This window comes from Brienomyrus brachyistius, chromosome 23 (assembly GCF_023856365.1).
Source record: "Brienomyrus brachyistius isolate T26 chromosome 23, BBRACH_0.4, whole genome shotgun sequence".
In the NCBI taxonomy this organism is placed as follows: domain Eukaryota; kingdom Metazoa; phylum Chordata; class Actinopteri; order Osteoglossiformes; family Mormyridae; genus Brienomyrus; species Brienomyrus brachyistius.
Window position 1 is genome coordinate 19,074,608 of NC_064555.1, and position 20,866 is coordinate 19,095,473.

The window sequence follows — 20,866 nt, forward strand, 5'->3', positions numbered from 1 at the left end:
AAACACAAAAGGGGACGACGTGGAGTGGATGTCTGTCCACCAATGGGCACAAGGTAGGGGGTTCTCTGGATCAGAAGCCTGTCCATGACAGGAAACGCAAAAGGAGACAACGTGGAGTGTATATCTGTCCACCACAGGGCACAAGGTAGGGGGTTCTCTGGATCAGAAGCCTGTCCTCCGAAGGGAAGACGAAAGGGGGCGACGTGGAGCGGATGTCTGTCCACCCCAGGGCACAAGGTAGGGGGCTTCCTGAATGAGGAGCCTGTCCACCCCCGGGCACACCTTACACAGGCAATCATACTCTGAACAATTCAGACACCAATACTTTGTCTTTACAGCTGGTGAGAACCATCCTCATAAATGAGTGTGTTGTGGGTCAGGTATCAAGCCCTAACTCGAACCCTTGCAGGTGTGAGGCTCCTCTGGTGCTGTGCAGAACATCAAGCACATCATATGTGCTGTGCTTACCTCTTCAATTGACAGACATTTAAACACAATACACACACAGACCTCAGTGAATGCCAAAGCTTTGGACATTATACTTACCATTCAACATCCTTTCTGTCCCCAGCCTCTGTAATCTCTGTAACATACCCCAGTCACTCCGAATGACATCCGGAATAAGCATTTTGATTATAACTAGGACTCCAGACTGCGACCATTTAGTTGCATTTTTGAGACAGTGTGACTAAATTTTATAACTAGGTGCAACAGTTCTACTTGCCATTTTTTATTTTTTTTTTAAACCAGCATTGTTTATTGTGTGGGACAGCATGGTGGTGCAGTGGTTAGCACCGTTGCCTCACACCTCTGGGACCCGGGTTCGAGTCTCCGCCTGGGTCATGTGTATGGAGTTTGCATGTTCTCCCCATGTTGTTGTGGGGTGTCCTCCGGTTTCCCCCCACAGTCCAAAGACATGCTGAGGCTAATTGGAGTTACTAAATTGCCCGTAGGAGTACATGTGTGAGTGTGCCCTGCGATGGGCTGGTCCCCCATCCTGGGTTGTTCCCTGCCTCGTGCCCATTGCTTCCAGGATAGGCTCCGGACACCCTGCAACCCAGTAGGATAAGCGGTTTGGATGGATGGATGTTTATTGTGTAAAGCAGCAGGAGGGAGTGAGGATTGGTGTGTAAATTAGAAACGGCTTTAAATTAAGAACCTGGAATTTGATAATGTTTGCATGCATATTTGCATGCGTTGAAATATACAGTTGTGCGATAAAAATACAGATAAGACATTTGGATTATGGTTCCACGTATTGATTCCTACCAGGGTTAATGCAGGATGACTCCACTTACACGTCTGTACTTGAATTTACGAACCGAAAACACATTTATAAGTAGAACTACTGCCAGTGTCTGTTCCATAAGTTCTCTCGCTCTTGCTTGGCCCTTTGGTCACAGTGACACAAACTTCGGTGTTTATGTTTCAAAAAGCACCATTTTACGTTATGATTTTTTTTCTTTTCACTCTGTCACTTTTTCCTTTAAAACTGAATGAAATGAATTGTATGTTTATTACCAAAGCATTTATCAGTAATACCATTAAGATAGAAAAAAACATGAATGTGTTGTGTTGAAGATTTTGTGTTGGTGCCCTTAACATTTTCTGTAAGGATCGCCAGCGCTACTGGTGGGAAAAGTTAGTCAGGAGCCCTTGTTGTAACGTAATGACATTTAAACTTTCTGAAAAATAAATAAACAAGCAAGCATACAAACAAATAAATAAAAAATTAAAAAGAAAATCTAACACTTAGTATGGTGTTTTCTATACAAAAGCCGCAGCCAAATTCTCAAAGTGTTATTAAATAACTAGTATCTAATTTTCTTTGTCAACCTTAAAAACTTTGGAGACCAGTATTCATGTCTTTAGATGGCTAATTGTGGTTGATGTCCTCATCCAAGGGCATTTCACCTCAAGCTTTTGCAAAAGGATTTGTGTCAAAAGTTTGTGCCACTTTCAGAACGATAAAGAAAATTGGCAACTATGTGTCAAAAATAGATTGTTTTTGGAGTCAATGGGACGCGTGAGTGTGTTCTTGTATAATCTCACAGCATATTGCCGCCTGGCTAAACATATGCCCTTGTTGTAAAATACACTAGGAATGGTTACTGGATGGAGGAAATAAAAATTCTAATATCCATCCATCCATCCATCCATCTTCCAAACGCTTATCTATCAAAGAAAACACACTAGACGGGATGTCTGTCACAGGTCAAGTGTGAGTACGTACGTGTGCACCATCCTGATGCTTCACCATAGTGCACATGAGCCACAATGGAGCAGAGCATCTCAGAATCTTGTTCCACATATCAAGTTTGAGTATTTTCCCTTATGTTTCAGCATCTTTAATTCCAAAGCAATTTTGTAGTACAGGCTGTGTATTCCGTGGCGTTAACCATTCATTAAAAGGACTAACATTTCAAAGAGAGACCACAGACGCATAGAAGATGTGGATCCTGTGTCACTCTCCCTCTCTGAGTTGCTGTCTGTTGAGGTCCCACAGCATGTGACCATTAAAGGACATATTTCTCTTCACTCTTGCAACAGAAGGAGTGGATATGGGTCTATCTGTGCCCTTATTCTACAGCCGTGGGGCGTATCTACCCTCAGCTGACACTTTGCATGTGCACACTTAGTGTCAAACTTTACAGTCACTCATAGCCCGTGGGCTATTGGAGGAACGTATGAGAGAATCAGCCTTAGGCGCCCAGTTCATGGTGAACGCGAGGAGGGTCCACTCAGCTGAACTGGCCTCTGAAATCACAGCCAATCAGAGAGAGGTAGCTCCGGCTCACAGTGCTGCCTGGGGGGGGCATCAGTCCTGGTTTTTTTCCATTTCCATGAATCAGTGAGTCTCAGCAGTTTCTGTTTGCGGGTCTGAGAGCTTCAGTCTCTCTCTCTTTCTTTGTGTCTGGGTTGTTTTGTTGGGTGAAATGGGGGCAGAGACTTGCAGTACAAGTTGATTAATGCATTCCTGGGGCCCAAGGAATTCTCCGGAATGCACCATATCGGACTGTTTGTGTCGGCTGGTTTGCATTCCTGTGTCTCATTCATATGTGCCGGAAAAGGAAGTGGATAAGGCCTGTCTGCGCAGGCCGGCAGTGAGACTGCTCCACACTCGCGTCTATCTTTGGGGGGGGGGGGGCTGTGTCATTCTCTGTTCAACCTACAGTACTGTGCAAAAGTCTTAGGCAGTCCAAAGAAATATTTAAAGCTGTTTGTCTGGGTAGCAAGTGTACTTTAGCTTAGAACAAAAAAACACAATTTAATATTAGAACATGTGCAAATTAAGAGTAACACAATAAAAACTAGTAATAATTTCTTCTGTTTTCTAAAAAGTTACTGATATCTGGTTGGATGGCTAGATGAACACCGCTTCAGTTCCCAAACTTCTCCTCAGGGGCACCTCAGCCGTTCCATGATTTTGTTAAATTTCACCAACAGCTCAATTAAATAATTAATTATACTGGTTTAAAAAGTCAGTGAGAGATTGACTAGCTGTATGAGGTCTGCTAGTGGCCAAGTCAAAAAATACATGGCTGCACTGGACGGTCGCTGCAAATACTAGGATGATTTTAGCAGAGGTTCTGAAATGGCTAAACTGACACACTTTGACAGGCATCATATCATAGATTTACACCAACAGGAGGATAATCTGAACATCATTTTCTTTGCCTGCCTAAGACTTTTGCACAGTACTGTATGTTCACATTCCAGTAGTACGGCTGCTCCACACTCACCTCTGTCTTTGGGGGTGGGGGGGTTATTCTCTCATCTACCTCTGTTTACCTTTCAGCAGCAGTGAGGCTGCTCCACACTCACCTCTGCCTTTGGGGGGGGGGTCATTCTCTCATCTACCTCTGTTTACCTTTCAGCAACAGTGAGGCTGCTCCACACTCGCCTCTGTCTTTGGTAGGGGGGGGTCATTCTCTCATCTACCTCTTCACATTCCAGCAGCAGTGAGGCTGCTTCATACTTGCCTCTATCGTTGGTGGGGGGGAGGGGGTGTCACTCTCTCTTCTACCTCTGTTCACATTCCAACAGTACTCAACACTGGACAAATATTTGCACAATCCACTTGAAAGACAAATACGGCACAAGCGGCCTCTGACATACCATTGTTGTGAGTGTGATGACATCGCCCTCTGCCTTCCGCTACCGGTGATTCCTTACCTTATTGGATGAGGGGGATTTGCAGACTGCCTGTCTGGTTTTGCTGCTGGTGCTGATGTGACTGCTGTACAGGGAGAATGGTCATTAAGCTGCATTGGCGATAAGGAAGCTTTGAGATCCTTTAGAGAAAGTTCAGTGCCGTATAGCACAGCACAAAGCTGCCATTCTCCCCGTGATATCCTGTGGAATTAACTGCTTAAAAATGATTACATGTATATTAATATGGGTGAAACTACCTGCTAAACTAATAATAATTTGAGATGGCTATCAGGTGTATGACCTTTCTCAGTATTTAATCATCAGTATATGACTCAGAACTTGGCTCATTTTGTACCTTTGGTCAGTATTATGGCAACTTTCCTGCCAACAGCGATCCATGAACATGCCCATGAAGGTCACACAGCAAGGTCAGTGACGCTGCTGATATGAGCTCATGTTGTTGTTCATTTCGCCAGTATCACTGACTAACCGCCTTACAATTTTATGAGACCTGAAACCAGACATTGTGTATAAAGTGTATGATGCCTGTATGTGTGTGTACTGTGTCCCTGTGTGTGTAATGTTTCTATGTCTGTGATAGTGTCTGTGTGTGTGTGATCTGTGTGTGTGATCTGTGTGCCTAGGTGTGTGTGTGTGTGATCTGTGTGCCTGGGTGTGTGTGTGTGATCTGTGTGTGTGATCTGTGTGCCTGGGTGTGTGTGTGTGATCTGTGTGTGTGATCTGTGTGCCTGGGTGTGTGTGTGTGATCTGTGTGCCTGGGTGTGTGTGTGTGATCTGTGTGTGTGATCTGTGTGCCTGGGTGTGTGTGTGTGATCTGTGTGTGTGATCTGCGTGCCTGGGGGTGTGTGTGTGATCTGTGTGCTTTGGTGTGTGTGTGTGTGATTTGTGTGTGTGTGTGATCTGTGTGCCTGGGTGTGTGTGTGTGTGTCTGGGTATGTATGTGTGTGTGTGTGTGTGTGATGTGTGCCTGGATGTGTGTGTGTGTGTGTCTGGGTGTGTGTGATCTCTGTGCCTGGGTGTGTGTGTGTGTCTGGGGGTGTGTGTGTGATCTGTGTGCCTGGGTGTGTGTCTGGGTGTGTGTGTGATCTGTGTGCCTGGGTGTGTGTGTGTGTGTGTGTGTGTGTGTGTGATGTGTGCCTGTGTGTGTGTGTGTGTGTGTGTGTGTGTGTGTCTGGGGGTGTGTGTGATCTGTGTGCCTGGGTGTGTGTGTGTGTGTGTGTGTCTGGGTATGTATGTGTGTGTGTGTGTGTGTGTGTGATGTGTGCCTGGATGTGTGTGTGTGTGTGTCTGGGTGTGTGTGATCTCTGTGCCTGGGTGTGTGTGTGTGTCTGGGGGTGTGTGTGTGATCTGTGTGCCTGGGTGTGTGTCTGGGTGTGTGTGTGATCTGTGTGCCTGGGTGTGTGTGTGTGTGTGTGTGATGTGTGCCTGTGTGTGTGTGTGTGTGTGTGTGTGTCTGGGGGTGTGTGTGATCTGTGTGCCTGGGTGTGTGTGTGTGTGTGTGTGTCTAGGTGTGTGTGTGATCTTTGTGCCTGGGTGTGTGTGTGATGTGTGCCTGGGTGTGTGTGTGTGTGTCTGGGTGTGTGTGTGATCTGTGTGCCTGGGTGTTTGTGTGTGTGATGTGTGCCTGGGTGTGTGTGTATATATCTGGGTGTGTGTGTGATCTGTGTGCCTGGGTGTGTGTGTGCATGATCTGTGTGTATGTGTGTGATCTGTGTACCTGGGTGTGTGTGTGTGTGATCTGTGTGTGTGTGTGTGTGTGTGTGTAATGTGTGCCTGAGTGTGTGTGTGTGATCTGCGGGTGTGTGTGATGTGTGCCTGGGTGTGTGTGTGTGTGTCTGGGTGTGTGGGTTATCTGTGTATCTGTGTGTGTGTGTCTGTGTGTGTGATGTGTGCCTGGGTGCGTGTGTGTCTGCCTGGGTGTGTGATCTCTGTGTGTGATCTGTGTGCCTGGGTGTGTCTGTGTGATCTGTGTGCCTGGGTGTATGTGTGATCTCTGTGTGTGTTCTGGGTGTGTGGGTTATCTGTGTATCTGTGTGTGTGTGTGTCTGTGTGTGATCTGCGTGCCTGGGGGTGTGTGTGTGATCTGTGTGCTTTGGTGTGTGTGTGTGTGATTTGTGTGTGTGTGTGATCTGTGTGCCTGGGTGTGTGTGTGTGTCTGGGTATGTATGTGTGTGTGTGTGTGTGTGTGTGATGTGTGCCTGGATGTGTGTGTGTGTGTGTCTGGGTGTGTGTGATCTCTGTGCCTGGGTGTGTGTGTGTGTCTGGGGGTGTGTGTGTGATCTGTGTGCCTGGGTGTGTGTCTGGGTGTGTGTGTGATCTGTGTGCCTGGGTGTGTGTGTGTGTGTGTGTGATGTGTGCCTGTGTGTGTGTGTGTGTGTGTGTGTGTCTGGGGGTGTGTGTGATCTGTGTGCCTGGGTGTGTGTGTGTGTGTGTGTGTGATGTGTGCCTGGATGTGTGTGTGTGTGTGTCTGGGTGTGTGTGATCTCTGTGCCTGGGTGTGTGTGTGTGTCTGGGGGTGTGTGTGTGATCTGTGTGCCTGGGTGTGTGTCTGGGTGTGTGTGTGATCTGTGTGCCTGGGTGTGTGTGTGTGTGTGTGTGATGTGTGCCTGTGTGTGTGTGTGTGTGTGTGTGTGTCTGGGGGTGTGTGTGATCTGTGTGCCTGGGTGTATGTGTGTGTGTGTGTGTGTGTCTAGGTGTGTGTGTGATCTTTGTGCCTGGGTGTGTGTGTGATGTGTGCCTGGGTGTGTGTGTGTGTGTCTGGGTGTGTGTGTGATCTGTGTGCCTGGGTGTTTGTGTGTGTGATGTGTGCCTGGGTGTGTGTGTATATATCTGGGTGTGTGTGTGATCTGTGTGCCTGGGTGTGTGTGTGCATGATCTGTGTGTATGTGTGTGATCTGTGTACCTGGGTGTGTGTGTGTGTGATCTGTGTGTGTGTGTGTGTGTGTAATGTGTGCCTGGGTGTGTGTGTGTGATCTGCGGGTGTGTGTGATGTGTGCCTGGGTGTGTGTGTGTGTGTCTGGGTGTGTGGGTTATCTGTGTATCTGTGTGTGTGTGTGTCTGTGTGTGTGATGTGTGCCTGGGTGCGTGTGTGTCTGCCTGGGTGTGTGTGATCTATGTGCCTGGGTGTGTGTGTGATCTCTGTGTGTGATCTGTGTGCCTGGGTGTGTCTGTGTGATCTGTGTGCCTGGGTGTATGTGTGACCTGTGTGTGTGTGTCTGGGTGTGTGGGTTATCTGTGTATCTGTGTGTGTGTGTGTCTGTGTGTGTGATGTGTGCCTGGGTGTGTGTGTGTAATCTGTGTGCTTGGGTGTGTATGTGTGATTTGTGTGTGGGTGTGATCTGTGTGCCTGGGTGTGTGTGTGTGTCTGGGTGTGTGATATGTGTCATGTGTACGTATCCCTGAACAATGGAGGGATGCCAATATTATCACATTATAACAACAAGGGTGACAAACCCATCTGCAGCAGTGGCACATCACTGCTTGCTCTTGCTGGCCAGGCTGTGGAGTATCTAACAGAGCGTCTGCTGCCAGAGGCACAGTGTGGCTTCGGGAAGAGGCGAAGATGTCTACAGTAAGGAAGCTAGAGGAATGCTGTGAGCAACAAGACCTTTTCATAGCATATCACCACTCTCCTATACGGACGTCTATGTCACCACTCTCCTATACGGCCGTCTCTATCACCACTCTCCTATACGGCCGTCTATGTCACCACTCTCCTATACGGCCGTCTCTATCACCACTCTCCTATACGGCCGTCTCTGTCACCACTCTCCTATACGGACGTCTATGTCACCACTCTCCTATACAGCCGTCTCTATCACCACTCTCCTATACGGACGTCTATGTCAGCACTCTCTTATACGGCCGTCTATGTCACCACACTCCTATACGGCCGTCTCTATCACCACTCTCCTATACGGACGTCTATGTCACCACTCTCCTATACAGCCGTCTCTATCACCACTCTCCTATACGGACGTCTATGTCAGCACTCTCTTATACGGCCGTCTATGTCACCACACTCCTATACGGCCGTCTCTATCACCACTCTCCTATACGGCCGTCTCTGTCACCACTCTCCTATACGGACGTCTATGTCACCACTCTCCTATACGGACGTCTCTGTCACGACTCTCCTATACGGCCGTCTCTGTCACGACTCTCCTATATGGCCGTCTCTGTCACCACTCTCCTATACGGCCGTCTATGTCACCACTCTCCTATACGGACGTCTATGTCACCACTCTGCTATACGGATATCTCTGTCACCACTCACCTATACGGCCGTCTCTATCACCACTCTCCTATACGGCCGTCTCTATCACCACTCTCCTATACGGCCGTCTCTATCACCACTCTCCTATACGGCCGTCTCTATCACCACTCTCCTATACGGCCGTCTCTATCACCACTCTCTTATACAGCCGTCTCTATCACCACTCTCTTATACAGCCGTCTGTATTATTCATATTATTTCCATGTAATATGCCCGCAGTGATTACCTGGAGTGACCATGTACCCCACTCTCTAGGACAAACTGTAAGATCATGTAGACCACAGTCGCTGAGCACCAGCTGTACTAGCTTGGGCGTGTTATTAGGATTAGCGGAGCTTCTATCCAACCACCTCACATTCACAAACACCATCAGCTTGGAGGCTCACCTTGATGTAGATGTACGCTGTCTGCATTAGGGGATCTTATATCAGACCAGAGGCTAATACTAATGCACAGGCACAAAGCTCTTTATGGAAAGAACGTCTTGATTTCATTAATCTGATTAGGCTTGTGGGCACTTTTCTCTCTGGTGTTGGTTCCCTGCCAGCGGACAGCTAAGCCATGTGGGCCCTGTGGATCAGATTTGAGGTTAACTTTGCATGAGGTTACTGGCAGTATTTGCTTATCACAGTACATTTGGGAAGTTCCTCTACAAAGGAAACAAGGAAGTCCTCTCATTGGCAGTTACTGACCAGGGTGACAGTGTGACATCCTGGGTTAGTACGATTCATAGGGATAGGGTTAGTAGGATTCATGGGGGTGGCAGCTGGTTCTCTTGGGCCAGAGGGTACTGGAGTATAATGGTGTCATACTTTGGGATGAGTCTTATACAAATATAATATGTGGCTACTGAATTGTGGAGTCCTGCAGCAGTATTTGATATTATGTAGTGAATCATCAGAGTCAGCTAGCAGGAGCAAGTGGCTCAAAAACTCAAGGAAAGTTCCTGCTTGGACAGGAGCAGCGTGAAGGTCGACTCTTATCTTCTACACATCATGCCACCAGGGGAGCCCCCCCCCCACCCCCCACTGCAGAGCACAGAGCTGCTGATATTCCAGGGAACGAGGGAATAGCTGTCTGCTGTCTGTGTCAGCAACGAACACAATGGGGCTGAGCCAATGGAAATGATCTTTCTTCACTTCCTCTGCCCCCACCCACGGGGTTTCTGTGATGCTTGGAATGCAAGGAGGCAGCTGGAGTACTAACATTGTGTAACTATGGAGAGAAATAGGGGGTGTGGCCTCCGTGATGTCATTCTAAGTGGTGGTACATATAAGGACCGACACACAGCTCAGCTGTAGAGAAGCACCTGTTGGTGGAGCTTGTCTCAGGAGCCAAAGCTATCAGTCGTACCTTTGAGGTTGCAGATCAATCTGTGTTGTAAACACCGCACTGCAGATATTTACAATGGCTCTATCCTTAGTCACAGTGCTGACTCTCGCTGTCACCATCTGCGTGACACCAGAAGAAGGTAGGTGTCCTCTTCTTACTCTGCTGCTGCAGTGACACATGCTCTTGATTAGTCACAAGTGTCAGGCTCCTTCATGCTTCATGCATCAATTACAGACTGAGCTCATGCATTGAAGAGGCGTCGGAAATAATGCCTTCGATCTTTAAAATTTGTAGAATGACTGCAGGTGAAGAACTTTGCTTCTGTGCTGAACGCGTATAGTGAAGGAGCTAAGTGTGTCAGGGCAGGAAGCAGGGACTGGCTTATCTGATAGATGTCGTTAAAGGAGCCAGCATGCTTGATACCTCTAAGTGGGGGGTCACAGTCAGTATTTATTCCTTCCACCTCTGATCGCAGTTTGTTATCTGGGAAATTGCAGTAAAATACTGGTCTCTGCCAGGGGGGCCTTGACATTTACCACTCCGTGACTCAGATAAACTCCATAAAGCTAAAGATAACCCAGTACTTTGATGGACACATGACACATTTTAGGCTTTGTCTGCCTGGGATTCACACTTGTTTACTGATTGCTGGGTATAATCCATCACCATGGACAATGTATGTAACGAATATATCTGCACACATGACTTGGATCATTCTGCAGGTTCTGCTCATGCACATCCTCTCCACAGGTGCAGGTCTCCCTGTCCCCAGGGAGCACGCGGTCCACAGCCATCCTGCTGCTCACCGGATCCGGGCCAAACGCTGCTCCTGCAGCAACTGGCTCGACATGGAGTGCATCTACTTCTGCCACCTGGACATCATCTGGGTCAACACGCCCAGGTACTGATGTGCACGCGGTTCTGAAGCGTATGGTCAGTCCTGCTGCAGGGCAACTAATGCGTACCTGGAGAACCTCGGGTTCTCTAACATTATGTACCAAAATCCCATATCCAACGGGAAACGTATGGGTAGGTGGTTGTAACTCCAAACCAGTCACTTACTCCAAAGAAAACCAATTAAAAGATAAAAACGATTATACCAGTGGTCAGTAATTATACACATTTTAAGATTTTAATCTAAGAAATAATAATACATAAAAAAATATCATAGACATCTATGGGAAAAATACAGTACTGTGTTTTAATGTAAGTTACAATCAACGGCAATGCAATAAAAACTAAAACAGTGATGACCGTGTACAATAATACGTTATGATAAAATAATCTAGCTGTATGTTTTTATATGTTAATTTCTGAAATATTTTTTGATTTTTTAACACTTTGACCTATGTAATGCGTGGATGTACAAAAAATTTGATTCTTTTCAGATTTGAAAACCAGTTCAATTCACTGAAAAGAATCAGTTCATAAGAATAACTTGTTCATGAGTCGCTGTCACTCACTTGAATAGCTGTCTTTACGTGCAAGTAGTGTTTCTACTTAAGACCATATTACACTGTATTTCGCGTTGTGCTGTTCTCGCTGACTGAGAATCGCATCAATACAAATGCAAATTCATGTTATATTGGACTAGGCTACTAATATATCAATGGCGTTAGAACAGATTTGCACTGTAACATCAGCAGGACTGCTTATAGCTGCAGAAAGGGAGTGCCTGTGGATGGGGGGGGGGCTGCATGTGGCGCAGGGGCTAAGCCTGTGTGCCTGTGAGCAGAAGGTCACTGGTTTGAGCCCGGCCTTGTCACATCTGCGTGTCCTCAAGCAAGGCCTTAACCCCCAGCTCCCTGGGTGCTGCTATGCGTGGCTGCCCCTTGTCACTAGAGCAAGTTGGGGGGGGGGGCATAAAAAATATTTTCCCAAGGGGATAACAGACATGGTGAATATACAGAGAAAGATTGGCATTTGAAACATAGACTTTGTGTTCTGGTGTTTTAATGATACAACAATGTTTCCCCTCCCATGCAGTAAGACTATCCCCTACGGCCTGGGAAGCCCCCTGTCTAGAAGGCGCCGCTCTGCTGGCCGCTGTGAGTGTGTCGACTCCGACGACAAGGCCTGTGCTGCCTTCTGCTACCAAAGGTTTGTCCATTTCTCACCCTGTAGACCATAGCTCATCTAACTGAGATTTTAGCTGCCCCCCTCCCTCCAATTGATCCTGCCAGCCTTTGTCCCTTCTGATCTCTGGACCTTTTACTGCAGCACTGAAGATCCTATCCCACTTCTGGTGAGACCAAGTCACCGGGATGCCAACGTTCCACTTGCACCTCGCTCTAGCCTGCTGTCCGCCCTCAGGTAGGTACAGCAGCACTCAGGCAGGATCCCAATGACAAACAATAGCTGAGAATGTGTCATATCTGCAACAAGAGGAAAATGAGACCCAGAAATGTAAAATGTTTATGGCACAGTAAACCTGACACATCACACTGGCTCCTGCAGGCTGGCAGGCTAGGGCAGAGCCCTTGGGAAGATACCTCCGAAGGTTTGCCGTCCTCTCACCAGATGGAGCGGGGAGGTTGATGAGAAGAATGAGCATCTGATCAAAGGCGACTCTTCCCAGGAAGTGGAGCCAAGAACAAGAAAAAAAGTTGTGACTCCAGAAAGATACCAGGAGATACAGCGCTATGGAGCCAAGGAAGCAGGGGACCTTCAGAGTCATGTGACTCCTGCTCTGTGAAGCTCAGGTGTAATGCAAGGCCTCACTCCTCCAGAGATGGTGACGCTCATCATGAGAACTGGCTAAAAAGGCCCCCAAGCAGGGGGGTGTCTGTCAGGTGGAGGAGGCCATCTCTGTAGCAGGAAGGCAGAGAGGACAGACATGGCATCAGTGGCCATTGTGGACGTCGTGCTTTGGTGTGTGCAGTTAGCATGCAGCAGTGAGTTTTGACTACGGAGTTTGGCTTTGAGGCCCCTGACCAGGGATGGCCAGTGTCCATTGACCAAGCCAAAGAGCCGGTACCAAGAGTGTAAGTCAGTACAGCACCATGGTAAATTATGGACTTTTAGTCTATAAAAGGGTTTTAATGTGTTATATGTCAAGTGGTTATACTACAATGTCACTCCTGCAGTTTGGAAATGTTGAGTATGGGTGTGTGTGTGTGTGTATATTTGTGTGTGTATACATTACATTGTGGTGACCAAATCTCCACAATGTGATAAAAATCCATTATTTTGACTCTGTGGGACCATTTCTTCAGGTCCCACAAGGGAGACTCAGTTTATAAAAATCTGTGACTGTAATCAACAAAAACTACAAGTGGCAAAAGTCTCGTATTTTGTTTGGTTACTTGCGATTATAAGGATGGGGCTGGGTAGCCATAGCTTTAGGGTTTTTCCCCATAGAAACATTCATGTCAGACACTTTATGGGTCTCCAGTATGAAGGATATCATAACTTGCTTTCTGTCACAAAACACTAAAGTAATCCTTAACGTTTAGGTCTGACTAAAGCTGATCTCTTCAAAAGTGCTTATTGCTAAGGAGGTAACAGTATAGTACAGGGCAAATGCTAGATTTCACATCAAACAAATCAAGAGATGTGAGACAGCGAATTATCTGTCAGCATCAGAGATCAGTGATCAGTGACATTTAACAGTGATCACACCTTCACCTGCACTGCCGAGCTCTTGCTTGTTCTTGCCTGTTTGGGTTTTCAGTATGTTTGTCTTATACCTTCACTTATGTTACTGTTTCATTTTGTCAACAGGTTCTCTAATGTACTTGTGGTCAAATGATGAATTTATCCTTCAGAACACTGCCGGTCATTCACAGGGGACAGCTTGTGGGGTAGAGATGGCTGCTTATGCCTGGGTTACTGTGGTTGGGTTTCTGCCTCTCTTAGCTGTCTGCTGCCTGTACCCCCCCCCCACCCTCATTTTTAATGAGGCTTTCTGTGCCTGGGTCTCGCGTCCACCAAGTTAGCACAGATGTTTATTTAATTACCTGATCTCATAAAAACATATTTATTCTGTTCCTGTGTAGAAGGAATGTATTTATTTTAATAATATGATTTTAAGCAGGAATATCAAAGGTAAATAAATTATTTTATTCAGATATTTTCCCTGGTTTGCTTCCTTATTTTATACAGAAACAGAAAATGATGGGTGTGGTACTGTATGACATATCCATCCATCCATCCATCCATCCATCCATCCATCCATCCATCCAGTCATCCGCCTTCCAGCCGCTTCTCCTGTAAAAAAAGTTATTTATACAGCTCTTTACTCCATTAATTTCGTTGTTTGTAATACAGTTTTTGCTGTGTAGTTTATAACATAGAGACACGTTAGGCACTGATTATACTGAATATACTGATTGCGTGATTCTATCTTCTACCATGAGCAAACATTCTTTTATTCGGGTCGAAAAGAATTCAGCAGGAGTCTTTCTGTGCCGACCAGATGAAGGTCCTACAGATCTGCCTACATCTGAGAAATCGTTGGTATTTACATTGCTGTCTGTCAGTGACATTTCATGAGTATTTTTGTACTTTTTGTTTTCTTCCTAGAGTTTTGAGGTGTTTTCTCTTTTGAAGAACACCAGTGTTTTAACCCACCTTAATCGGCATTTCACTTTCCGTTGAGCTGGGTGACTTGAATTAAAATGCTCAATATAAGAAAAAGGTCAAGCAACAAACTTAAATATAACTTATTAAATAACAAAGACTTTGGTTGCCTGTGGAAAAAAAAAATGTATGTTCAATTGTGTGTACAACATATAAGAACTATTTACCATATGAGATTCCATCAATGAAATTACTGACATTTTCTTTGTCCATAATTGCTTATTTTCAGAACGTTATGCGCTGCATGTTGTGAGCTGAGCCAGGCTGGCTCCTCGTGTTTTCCTTCTCGTGTTGTTTTCCTATGTAGGACAATGAACACTTTGGAAAGGAATGTGTTCTAATGCGTCTATTGTGTGGTGTTGTTCATTGTTTGCTAAGTCACGATGAAAGGGCCGGCAGCAATGGCCATGCTTTTATGGATGACTCATAATAATCACACAGATTCCGGGACAGTTTGTATGCAAGTATTATCCATTCCTATGACTTCTAATAAAGATGGAACGGTTTAAGCAATTCAATAATAGTATATAAGGGCTCACCAATACAAAATAAGAAGCCTGCATAATTCTTCATATGGAGAATGCATGTGTTTTTAAATCCTTCCATTCATGCATGGAAGAGGTAAACTTGTTAACATGTTAAGGAACTGTATTAAAGATGGCTGTTTACTTAAATCCAATACACTGCAGTATCGTACACGGCATGGTCCACAGAACAAGAATTACACCCAGTTTCATGCCAGCGAGGCAGAAAAAGGTGTAAATGTGATTTCTGTGATACAGTAGGTACCTGTCGAGGAGGCAGAAATGAGCCTGACGGAGGCCAGCAGGGGGCTCTGCAGCCGGGGGCTCTGCAGCCGGGGGCTCTGCAGCCGGGGGCCACCACCGGGGCGGCTCACGAAGCCCCTCGGAGGGAGAAAAACAGGATGCTTTTTCTACATTCCTCACTCATCTTTCCAGCAATGGAGGGAGTAGGAGAGAGAAAAACAGCGGAAAGGCCCAGTGGGTGCCCCCCCCCAGCCAAGGGAGGTGGTAGGAAGTGATTGCAGGGTGATCGAGCCCTGAGCCCCCTCATTGTTTTAGTTGCCTTTAATGTTGCCTGTTGAGCGACAGCGTGTATGAGTGTGCATGTACGTGCGTACGTTATTATTGTGTCCCGCTCAGAAGGCCACGGGGGCCACTGTAGGCTCTGATTGCGGCTGTTCGGCATATCAGAACATTCTGGTGCTTCCTGCTTTTGTTTACAGGGAAGCTGCCCTGCTCCCAGGCCCAAATAGTGAGGGCCACATCATGTACAGCATGCCGGTAGGTTGTCTGGAGCAAGACCTGTCCTGGCATGGCTGGGGCAGGGCGGGGTATGATTTTGCTAGAGCAGGGCAGGGTCTGGCATGGCTGGAAGAGGTCAGGGTCTGGCGTGACTGGAACAGGACGGGGTCCAGCCTGGCTGGAGCAGGTCGCAGCTCAGTGTGGCTAGCGTGTCTGTCGGTTGCCAGGAGCTAGACCGGGTCTAGCGTTACTGGGGCAAGGTGGGGTCTGGTGTGGCTGGAACTGGGAAATACACATTGCTTGCCTTCTGCTGGATGGACCCCATTTGGGTCACCAAGCTATGTGGGGGTGTGGGGGATAGGATTTTTGCAGGTCCGTTGTTTCATGGATATGTTTTTCTCTCAGAGGACTTCCTGTTATTTCCTGTTTTAAAGTGCTTCCATCCACCTGCATCCAGTGACAGAAGCGGGGGCAGAAGATGCATGATGGGAGGGATGCTGAGTGAGAGCTGGCTGCTGCAGTCCAGGGCCTCCCAAGCTCACTTGTCTCCAGAGGGAAGTATGCTTGGATCTTGGAAGGAATTCAGACACCATTCACCTGGTGGCAGGGTGAGGGTGATCTGCCATGTGCTGCGGCACACGTACAGCAGATGGGGAGATAGCGTCAGGCTCATGAGGCTCTGCTAGGCTTTCACACACCCACTGATCAGCATCTTGGCTTTCCGCTCACTTGCTGGCAGGAGCCAGCACACCAGGGGGCTGGATCGCAGTGTACACTAGTTAGGGGACAGCTCTGACTTACAGCTCCTCTTTTTATTCAGTACATACTTACTCTTCTTAGTATGTGAGACAAACCAGACCTTTCAGAGAGAAGAGGGAACTTTGAGTTTAAAGGATTTCAAGTGTTCTTCTGCTCACAGATGGGGCTAGAGCTGGCATCGGGAACCTTGTACACAAAGCGTTCAGTTCTCCGTCTTCTTAAATAGAAATTCCATTTTCTGTACTTACGAGCATTCAGGGGTGCTAATGCTAATGCTGTTGCCATGGCATCAGGCTCAGGGTCTGATGAATGCCCTTAAGTAAATCATCAAAAATCATCCTAAATTTAAGATTCATGTGGCTACAGAATCCACAGTGTGTGTATCTGTCTGTCTGCCTGTCTGCCAGCCTGCCAGCAGGTAAATGAGGCCATCTTTCTTATAGGACCATCTGCAGTCTAGTGCAAGAAGAGCAGAAGTAGCCCCTTTTCCTAGATGTGACCTGTAGCAGAAGCAGCCCTTTTGTCTAGCTGTGACCTGTAGCAGAAGTAGCTCTTTTTCCTAGCTGTGATCTGTAGCAGAAGTTGTCTTTTATCTTAGCTGTGACCTGTAGTGGAAGTAGCCCTTTTTCCTAGCTGTGACCTGTAGCAGAAGTAGTTGAAACAAACCTGTGTGCTGGATGATTCACTGATACTGGTCCTGTTCAGTGACCCTGAACTGGCCTAATCAGACACCAGATACCCCCTGCCTTGCCGATCAGCCTGCTGGGGTCTGCACACAGTCACTCATTAATCTGGTCCTCCCACGGTGCCTCAGCATGCTGACAAATGCAGTAAGACAAATGGCACGTAGATTAGCTCCCGGCTCACGTCAGGGCAAGATCTTCAATGACTTCAGTCTGAAGAGAAGAATTATAGATGGGGAGACGCTTCCTGAAATCTGACAGAGAATATCATTCCTGTCATAGCTGTTGGTAAATGAGCCTCCAATCTTACCTAGCTTTCAGAATCAGGGCAAGATGCTGGTAAGATGCCTTTCCGTTTTTAGTTGTGTTTTTCAGCTCAACACTCCTTTCTTGCTACTTGCTATTTTGTTTTATTATTATTAATATTATTATTATCATTCAATCCATCCACCCATTCCAGGGACTTACCCAGGCCAAGGCAGTGGGGCACCCTGCATGCAATGCCAATTGAGTAGCTTAACTCATTGTCAAAAGCATCCTTCAGTATCATTATGAAATGTACCAATCAATACCAATGGACATCCCTATTATTGACCAAGGGGCTCTATCTTGTATGCTATCGTTAACAATCATAACTTCCGTGGCCTTAATGTCCTGATAAACACTGGTATATGTCGGCTCTTCATTTACATTTACATTTACATTTACGGGATTTGGCAGACGCCCTTAGCCAGAGCGACTTACATAAGTGCTTTGAGACTCTGCGATGAATTTCCGATGTTAGCTCAATAAGGACCAAAGCTATGAATACCATCTGTCTGAAAACTCCGTTGAGGTCGTTGAGGTCGTCTGGGGGAGTAGGCACAGATACTAGGGAAAAGTTACGTGCGGCTCTCCCCAGACACGCTGGGGATATCAATGCCGTTTATCAAGGTCTTCCACCTGCATGAGATCAGAATCGCTGCTGCAAGCATGTCAAGCTGTTGCAACCCGTGTCCTGTACTATGCCGGCTGCTATCGTGGTGCGGTGGTCATTGGCGCTAATCTCTGCGGGTGTCTATTTCAACTTTACAGTGTCACGGCTTTCTGGCCTCCCTGCCTACACCCTCCCTATCACATTTTTTTTTTGTGCAGCAAGTAAGGTGGTGCAATTAAATGTAGGCAGAGACAAAAGCCCGAGAGAGATTTTCCCTGCTCTCTAGATAGGGAAGCTTCCATCACCAACATGCTGTGGTCTGACATCAGTACTCGCATCCATCATATCATGCATGCTGTCAGGAAGTGACAGCACTAGCAGTGCTCTGTGTGCACCACTCTAACTCAGTCACTGATCTATGGGTGCAAGAATATGCTGCGCATTTATGTGAAGAACCCTTCAGTGACTAGAAGGTCTTCTTTGCAGGGAATGTGTATCTGTGACTCAGTGTGTTAAACGGCTTCAGGCAACGTCTGTCAGCCACGATAGGTCCTGAGTCCATTCCTCTTTAATAAATCACAAATTTGTTCAAAGTCCACTCTGCTCCTCCGATTTCAGCATTAACAACCCCTCCAAGTAAAATGGCCTCCACCCTTTCCTTGTATTTTCACACAAGGATCGACCCTGTCCAACCATCCAGGTGGCTGCTATGTTTGGGTGAATATTGTGTGAAAAACACTAAGTCAAATAGTATACATAAAACAGATCGAATCTTATAAAATGGTATTTAAGTACTACTTTCGGCATTGTTACTGGAGCTAATGGGGGAAAATGAGCTAACAGCCTGCAGATAAACACCTACTGGGTGTCTTGAATCTGGACATTGTTCAGTTTTGTAATATTTAAAGGGATCTTGAGAAAACACCTTTCTGCTTGTCATTTGAGAAAGCAGTTTGGCAACCTGTGAATGATTCAGGCATTACATAAGGGTCATAATCTAATTACCAGCTAAGAGATATCTGTTCCAAAAAGCATTGTCATCTTTCTCCTCTGTTCATTAATGAAGGGATAAATCCATCCATCGGCACCGATGGGAGCGTGACCACTCTCCCATAAACAGCCTCTCTGAGTTGCCGCATCTTGGCTCCCGGCGTGCCGTGAATTCCTCTGAGGTAGACGGGATTCCCCCACGTGCCGAGGCATTTTGGCGCTCCATGGCTGCATGTGAGGTGCACACTGACCATGGTATGTCTTAGATGGATGTCTCATCCTCACACACTGCGTCAGAAGCAAATTGGCCCTAGTAATGTGCAATTCGTAGTACAGGATAAGGAACACGGTCTTGTTGATTTATTTATTTATTGTGAAGGTGTGGAGGAGTCTGTCCATGTAGGGGGGGGGATGCATCTCCCCCGCTCCCCCTACTTTCAACGTCCCTGTTGACAAGAACTTTTTTGTAGAACAAAATTCACTCTGTTGACTTCACATCATCAATAAATAAAAAATATTCTTCAACCGGAGTTTAATATTCATTAACTGTATCCTGGGAATATTAAATAACTCATCCAAAAATAGTAAGGCACTGTACTGCCCAGTTTGTCTTGACTGTTGATGCATTTACATCGCATCATGGAAAGTAGTGACTTTTTTTCAAAGTCTGCTGAAATGGAAAATTGCATGATTTCATGTCTCTGTAGAGTAATGTCAGGATCAGTCGTGGCCTTGTATGTTTCCCTGTTTGGTCAGCTGCTAGCACTGGTCATCCCCTTCTGGGTTTCCCTAGATTTTTCACCTGTGGCCTGTACTACGAAGCGAGGTTACTGGCTTATCGGGGTAACTTGTCGGATTTAAGGTACCACAGTTTAAATGAACTTAATATTCGTTCACTTACATTTTGCCCAGACTACCTTAAATCCGACAAGTTACCCCGATAAGCCAGTAACCCCGCTTCCCAGTACAGGCCCCCGGCCTTCCTCACCACACAGGTCCCAGTATGTTTCCTTGCTTCCTGGGCCGCCAAGTGGCTGAATGGGCAGAGCATGTGCTGTGAAGCTAGCATCTCCTGCCATCATGGGTTTGTTGGACAACCTTGTTCTACATTTTGTGTTTTATTTTTTCCCCATTGTTGTTATGCCCTTGTATTTTAGTATAGGTCCGTGTTTTGCATCTTTGTTCTTAGTTATCCTTGCTTGTCTCTTATGTTGTACTTATTCTTAATTTCCATTTCCTGTGTCGCTCCTAAGCCCTAGTGTATTGCTTGATTGTCATTACCCTCACCTGTCCCTTGTTACCCTAAGTTCCCAGTATTTGGTCAATCGGTTATGGCTTGCACCTGCTTCTTGTCTAGCTTCATGTGATGTGCCTGCCTGTGTTTTTTTCCTTCAGCTGCTCATTGTATGTGTTGCTTTGCATTGCTTCCTGTGTATTCCCCACAATGTGTTTGGTGCTTGTTTTTTTCCCCATGTTTAGCTTTGATTAAGTTCCTGTTTGTCTACCAGCCTGTGTTGAGACCCCTTCTGGTCCCTTATGTTTCTTGTCTTTCTAAGTTCCATGTTAGATAGTTACCTTATTCCTTACCTTGTTAGTAAGCTGCACTGTGGATTGATCCTACCTCAACAACAGAATAGAATAGAGATTAATCCTCCTTAGGGTTGCCACCAGGCCCTTATAATACAGGATCATCCCTGGTGGTTAAGGGCCTTGATCAAGGGCCCACAGACATATGACTCGTCCACCGAGGCTGAGGCTTTAACCAGCAAGCTTCCAGTCACAGTCACAGAAGCTTAGACCGCTGAGCCATAAACCATGACATTTGCAATAGCTGAAATGTGTTGTTTTAACTATCATCAGCTTATATTCCTTATTTAAAGATACGGAT

The 20,866-nt window shown here is 46.4% G+C and overlaps 1 protein-coding gene across 2 annotated transcripts; it reads left to right on the plus strand.

Annotated features, from left to right (window-relative positions):
* Positions 1-9,757: 9,757 nt before the first annotated feature.
* On the plus strand, positions 9,758-13,816 carry edn2 (endothelin 2). 2 transcript variants are annotated; one of them, XM_048994499.1, is made up of 5 exons: positions 9,758-9,923; positions 10,535-10,685; positions 11,771-11,884; positions 12,005-12,097; positions 12,242-13,816. In XM_048994499.1, exons 1-5 carry the CDS (start codon positions 9,860-9,862, stop codon positions 12,252-12,254), a joined length of 435 nt encoding a protein of 144 aa, XP_048850456.1. In that variant the 5' UTR covers positions 9,758-9,859; the 3' UTR covers positions 12,255-13,816. The 2 variants fall into 2 exon arrangements, with proteins under 2 accessions (XP_048850456.1, XP_048850455.1); XM_048994498.1 differs by having other exon boundaries at positions 9,784-10,685.
* Positions 13,817-20,866: the final 7,050 nt, after the last annotated feature.